This window comes from Sciurus carolinensis, chromosome 15 (assembly GCF_902686445.1).
Source record: "Sciurus carolinensis chromosome 15, mSciCar1.2, whole genome shotgun sequence".
NCBI lineage: Eukaryota > Metazoa > Chordata > Mammalia > Rodentia > Sciuridae > Sciurus > Sciurus carolinensis.
Genome location: NC_062227.1, coordinates 16,316,304 through 16,323,357, shown reverse-complemented (window position 1 = coordinate 16,323,357; position 7,054 = coordinate 16,316,304). Strand labels below are relative to the sequence as shown.

Below are 7,054 nucleotides of genomic sequence, written 5' to 3'. Positions count from 1 at the left end.
AGGATATTGGTCTGAAATTTTCTTTCCTCAATGTGTCTCTGTCTGGTTTAGGTATCAGGGTGATATTGGCTTCATAGAATGAGTTTGGGAGGGTTCCCTCCTCTTCTATTTCATGAAATACTTTGAGGAGTATTGGAATGAGCTCTTCTTTAAAGGTTTTGTAGAACTCGGCTGAGAACCATCTGGTCCCGGACTTTTCTTTATAGGTAGGCTTTTGATGACCTCTTGTATTTCATTGCTTGAAATTATTTAAGTTGTGTATATCATCCTGGTTCAGTTTAGGTAATTCATATGTCTCTAGAAACTTGTTGATGTCTTCGAGGTTTTCTGTTTTGTTGAAGTATAGATTTTCAAAATAACTTCTAATTATGTTTTGTATTTCACTCTTGTCTGTAGTGATATTTCCTTGTTCATTCCGAATTTTAGTAATTTGAGTTCTCTCTCTCTTTGTTAGTGTGGCTAAGGGTTTATCAATTTTGTTTATTTTTTTAAAGAATCAACTGTTGGCTGCATGATGGGAGAGTGTGTGGAGTGGGCGGGGGTCTCCGTGGAGGAGGAGGAGGAGGCGGCAGCGGTGGAAGAGGGTGGAGGGTAGTGGGATGGGGGTCCCCCCAGCAGCACTGAAACTCCGGGTGGGCGTCCATGGCGCTGCTGCACTGACAGGGCTGGGAGCAGCCTGCCTTCTGCTCTCACCAGCTCGGAATAGCCGGTCCTTCCCCGGGAGGTCAGTTCCTCCCGGGCCCCTGAGCCATGCCCATTGCGGCTGCCCTGGACGAGCCAGATATAAATTAATTAGGAAGCAACTGAACAATGGAGCCAGACATCATTCGAATGTACTCTTCATCCCCAATACCTCTAGACAATGGAGCAGAGGATGATGATGAATTTGGGGAATTCAGTGGATTTTCAGAAGTCAGCCCTTTTGGCATAGGGTTTGTTGATTTTGATACACCGGATTATACTCGTCCCAAGGAAGAGTTTGTATCTTCAAACCATTTTATGCCAATTCATGATTTCTCAGAAAACGTAGATAGCCTTACAAGCTTTAAGTCCATTTAAAATGGTAATGATAAGGACATCACTGCTGAACTTTCTACTCCTGTGAAAGGTCAGTCTTGCGTGGGCGTCTGGAATTCCATCCAGTGCTTGACAAAGATACTCTGAAGGATGATTGCAAAGGTTCATCCTAAAAGGAATTGCCGGATGTTTTGCTCCGGAGCATGGTGTTTTTTCTGCTGTGTTTTTCTGATAATATATTACTCATTTCAGTCTGAACGGATTACTTAAGGGGATGAGGGGAACACAACAAAAATTCCAGAAAATATTACCTACAGTCCAAAAAACAATGGGTCTTTACCACTAACAAAGTCAAAAATAATTTTGCAACCATGCAGTGAGTCCCTAAAAGCCTCTGGAGAAAATAGTTATAGATCTGCCTTTGTCTCCAACAGGCTGGTTAAATTTTAACAATGGTTTTGTTTATGTGTGGTGGTGAGGTAAGACAACAAGGTTCCAAAACATTCCTTCCTTCCTACAAAGAATATGTCACCCCTATAATAAACGTTGGTACACAATAACCATTGGGAACACTGCCCTCCTGTAGCCCTTAACTCAGCAATTTAGATATTAACCAGAGGGACCTAATAGAAATGGTCACATGAGATTACTTGTCTATCGCTTTAACCGCGAGAATAATAAGAATAGTCTTAGGTCACATAGAGTTTAGATATTAAGGAAATAAACATTGTATTAGCTCATTAGCATAGTTAGATATTCTTAAAACAATTGTGATTAGGTAAGGATGATCTGTAAAGTTGTTGTTTTCTGCCTATGCTTTGGAAACTTCTTTAATATTAACCACAAGACTGCCATTATAGCCTGAAGAAAAATGTATATAAACTCAGCCTTCCCCAGAATAAAGTGGGATTGATTGCGCCAGAACTAGAGTCTGTGTCTTTCATTCTCCATCCATCGCCGATGCTGTCTCCCCGAGCCCCGTTTACCAGTGTGGAACCCATGAACTCCTGCTAGGGCTGGACCCCAGCACAGTCTGATATTTTACTTTGTACCACCAGCAAAGAAATTATTTCATCTAAAACTTTAGATACTTCTACTGATGGCATGGAAGGTCCAGGAGATTTAAACAAAGTAATAGAGCAGAGACAGAATGTTGAAACACCTGAAAGTTTCTCTCCAGCAGATTTTAGAACTGTTATGAACATTGTTCATCAAAACAAGCAGTTAGAGAACTGCAATGGTGAAAAGCCTCCTTGTCTGGAGATTCTAACAAATGGGTTTGCAGGGTTGGAAACTGTAAATCCTCAGGGAACAGATGATCTGGACAATGTAGCTGATTCAAAGGGACGAAAGCCTTTGAGCACTCATAGCACTGAGTATAATTTAGACTTTGCATCTAGTCCTGCTGGAGAATTTGCAGATTTTGCCACATTTTCCAAAAAGGAAAGGATACAACTAGAAGAAATAAGATGTGTAGTTTTAAATGAGAGAGATGTTCTAACCATTCAGGAAAACAACAAAGTTAACAGAGTCAATGAACTGAATTCTGTAAAAGAAATGTCTTTGCTTAAAAGTTTTGATGATAAAGGAGATACTGATGGTGAGGATCAGGTGTGTGTTTCAGAAATAAGCATAGCAACTAACAGAAGTTTCAGTGTTGAAAAACAAAGCCTTGCAATGCTACAACAGGATGATTTTTTAAATTCAAGCAATCAGTCAAAGGTTTGGAGTTTGGTAGATTCAGCTGATAATTCAGAAGCCATTAGGAGAGAATAATGTAAAACTGAGGAAAAACTACATTTAGTTACTTCAAAATATGCTGACCTATGCATGGATTCTATTAAAACTTTTGATGCTGATGAAGTTGGTTCTTCCAAAGAAGAAGGTAGAAAGTTTACTAATTCCCAAAACTCAAACATTGGTCCTACAGAAGAGAATGTTTTGGATGATTCCATAAGTGTAAAAAATGGTGATAGTAGTAATGAATTTGTGACTTGCAATGATACCAATGAGGATGATTTTGGTGACTTTGGCACAGCCAGTGGCACCACTCCACCTTTCATCACTGGTACTCAAGATTCAATGAGTGATATCACTTTTGAAGAGTCCTCAGAGCACTTTCCATATTCTAGTGAACCAGGTGATGACTTTGGAGAATTTGGGGATACAAATGCTGTTTCTTGCCTGGAGGAAGTGATATTTACTGATTCAGACATGAAGCAGACTTCTGATAGTTTATCAGAGGAATGTCAGTTGGCAAGAAAGTCTAGTGGAACAGGCACTGGACCTATTTCAAAACTGAAAAATGGGCAAGATAGTGAGTTTGGAGATTTTGATTCAGTGCCAAATATTCAAGATGACTGCAGTGCTTTTCAAGACTCTGATGACTTTGCAGACTTCAGTTCAGCTGGTCCTAGCCAACTTGTAGATTGGAATGCTTTTGGGGATGTACAAAAAGATGGTTGTTCCTGGGCTGCTTTTGGAGATCAGCAGGCTACTGAAGCTTATCATCGAAAGGAAGTCTGGCAGTCACATAGGACAGATGAAAATGTTGATACTCCAGGAACCCCCAAGATGCACAATATCCCTTCAGCAACTTCCAAAGGAGCAGTTGCTAGTGGTCATTTACAGGAATCAGCCACTTCCATTCAGACAGCTTTACTAAACCACCTGGAATGAACTTTTGAAGCATGTTTTCCTTCCATATTTGTCCCTGATGCTGAAGAGGATGTTATATCCCTGAAGCACTTGCTGGAAACAAGCACCTTGCTAATAAAAATGAGAGAGACCTTAGCTGAAAGTGGAGAACTGCTGGATGTGTGGACTGAACTACAGGATATTCATGATGCACATGGCTTGAGATATCAGTGGGGCGGCTCCCATAGCAACAAGAAACTTTTGTGATCCTTGGGAATAGACACCTGAAACATTCTCTTCATGGGCAATAAGAAGCAGCCTGTTATCGTGCCCATGTATGCAGCAGGATTGGGCATGTTAGAGCCCACCAAGGAACCATTGAAACCACTCTCTGCTGCAGAAAAAATTGCTTCCATTGTTCAAACAACCACCTTGACACCAGAGATGAACACATGTACATCTGATCAATTTCAGGAGTCTCTACCACCCGTCCAGTTTGACTGGAGTAGCAGTGGCCTTACTAACCCGTTAGATGGTGTGGATCCAGAGTTGTATGAATTAACAACACCTAAGCTGGAAATCTCCACCTCAAGCCTCAAAGTGACTGATGCGTTTGCAAGACTCATGTCCACAGTAGAGAAGACAAGCACATCTACCAGGAAACCAAAAAGAGAAGAGCACTTGAGTGAAGAAGCTATCAAGGTGATCGCCAGCCTACCTGACTTGACATTCATGCATGCCAAGGTGTTGATGTTCCCAGCCACATTAACACCTTCCACTGGCTCCCAGGATCAAGCAGACTGATAACTGACGTGAACTGGACAGTTTCAAATGCTTTCTCTCCTCCTTCCTTCCCTACCATCAAAAGCATACCTGCTCTAATTAAAGAAAATTCAAGTTCAGCTGATTTGTTGGTAAGCCGCACTAGAAAGTTATACATAGTAATGTATATTTATTTACATACTGAAGTCCTAAATTTATATTAGAAAAAAATGTAAATAATTGGGGGTGAACATTTTTGAAGATTTATTCTTTTTGTGTTGCTGGGGTGTATACATTTATGTCTTTGTGAAATACACTGGTGGTGTCCTTACAAAACTTTTGAAATAAAAAAATTAAAAACTCAAAAAAAAAGAATCAACTGTTTATATTGTTAATTTTTTTTATTTTTTCTTTTGTTTCAATTTAATTGATTTCAGCTCTGATTTTAACTATTTCCTGTCTTCTACTACTTTTGTGTTGGTCTGCTCTTCTTTTTCTAGGGCTTTAAGCTGTAGTGTTAAGTCGTTTATTTGTTGATTTCTACTTCTTTTGTTGAATGTGCTCCATGAAACAAATCTTCCTCTAAGTAATGCTTTCATAGTGTCCCAGAGATTTTAATATGATGTGTCTTTGTTCTCATTTATTTCTAAACAATTTTTTATTTCCCTCCTGATGTCTTCTTTATCCATTCATCATATAATAGCGTATTATTTAATCTCCAGGTATTGGCGAAGATTCTGTTTTTTATTCTGTCATTTATTTCTAATTTCAATCCATTATGATCTGATAGAATACAAGGTAGTATCTCTGTCTTCTTGTATTTGCTAACAGTAGCTTTGTGGCAGAAAATATGGTCTATTTTAGAGAAGGATCCATGTGCTGCTGAGAAGAAAGTGTATTCGTTCTTTGTTGGATGGTATATTCTGTATATGTCCGTTAAGTCTAAATTGTTGATTGTGTTATTGAGATTTATGGTTTCTTTATTCAATTTTTGTCTGGAAGATCTATCCAATGGTGAGAGAGGTGTGTTAAAATTGCCTAGTATTATTGTGTTGTGGTCTATTTGATTTCTGGAATTGAGAAGGATTTGTTTGACGTACATGGATGAGCCAATGTTCGGGGCATAGATATTTATGATTGTTATGTCTTGCTGATTTATGCTTCCCTTAAGCAGTTTGTAATGTCCTTCTTTATCCCTTCTGATTAGTTTTAGTTTGAAGTCCACATTATCTGAAATGAGGATGGATACTCCAGCTTTTTTGCTGTGTCCATGTGTATGGTATGTTTTTTCCCATCCTTTCATCTTTAGTCTATGGGTATCTCTTTCTATGAGATGAGTCTCTTGCAGGCAGCATATTGTTGGGTTTTTCTTTTTAATCTAATCTGCCAGTCTATGTCTTTTGATTGATGAGTTCAGGCCATTAACTATTCAGGGTTATTATTGTGATATGATTTGTATTCCCAGTCATTTGACTCATTTTTGTTTTTTGACATGATTTGGTTTCTCCTTTTTTGGCTATTCCTTTAGGCTAGTTCCTCCCATTGCTGATTTGCATCATTGTTTTTCATCTCTTCCTCATGGAATATTTTGCTGAGAATGTTCTGTAATGCTGGCTTTCTTTTTGTAAATTCTTTTAGCTTTTGTTTATCATGGAAGAATTTTATTTCGTTGTCAAATCTGAAAGTAAGTTTTGCTGGGTATAAGATTCTTGGTTGGCATCTGTTGTTTTTTTTTTTCAGGGCTTGAAAAATGTTGTTCCAGGCCCTTCTAGCTTTTAGGGTCTGGATTGAAAAATCTGCTGATATTCTTATTGGTTTTCCCCAAATGTAATTTGATTCTTTTCTCTCACAGCCTTTAAAATTCTGTCTTTATTTTGTATGTTAGGTATTTTCATAATAATGTTCCTTTGTGTGGGTCTGTTGTAATTTTGTGTATTTGGAGTTCTATAAGCCTCTTGTGCCTGGTTTTCCCTTTCATTCTTTAGATTTGGGAAATTTTCTGATATTATTTCATTGAATAGGTTGTTCATTCCTTTGGTTTGTTTCTCTTAGCCTACCTCAATTCCAATAATTCTTAAATTTGGCCTTTTCATGATATCCCATAATTCTTGTAGATTCTGTTCATGATTTCTTACCATCTTTTCTGTTTGGTCAACTTTGTTTTCAAGATTAAATATTTTTTCATCAGTGTCTGAGGTTCTGTCTTCCAGGTGTTCTATCCTATTGGTTATGCATTCTATGGAATTTTTAACTTGGTTTATTGTGTCCTTCATTTCAAGGATTTCTGTGTTTTTTTTTTTCAGTATCTCTAATTCTTTATTGAAATGATCTTTTGCTTCCCTTATTTGCTCTTTTAACTGTCAATTGGTGCCTGCATTTGCTCTTTCATCTCCTCATTTGCTTCCCTGATTGTTTTAATTATGTACATTCTGAACTCCCTTTCTGACATTTCTTCTGCTGTGCTGTATTGGGTTTTATTGATATAGTATCTAGGTTTGTTTGGGACATTTTCTTCCCTTGTTTTCTCATATTGGTCAGATATCAGTGGGACTCTGAGATATTGCAGATTTCCTCCATTGGAAATAGAGGCTATCTTCAGTAGCCTGAAGTCTTGGAGGAACTTGATAATGCAGTGCTT

The 7,054-nt window shown here is 38.2% G+C and overlaps 1 protein-coding gene across 1 annotated transcript; it reads left to right on the top strand.

Moving 5' to 3' along the window:
- Positions 1-810: 810 nt before the first annotated feature.
- On the top strand, positions 811-4,740 carry LOC124965616 (aftiphilin-like). Its single transcript, XM_047526672.1, is given in 3 exon segments — positions 811-1,108; positions 2,045-3,668; positions 4,005-4,740. Coding segments are annotated over 3 exon segments (2,376 nt in total). The 3' UTR covers positions 4,459-4,740.
- The last annotated feature ends 2,314 nt before the right edge of the window (positions 4,741-7,054 follow it).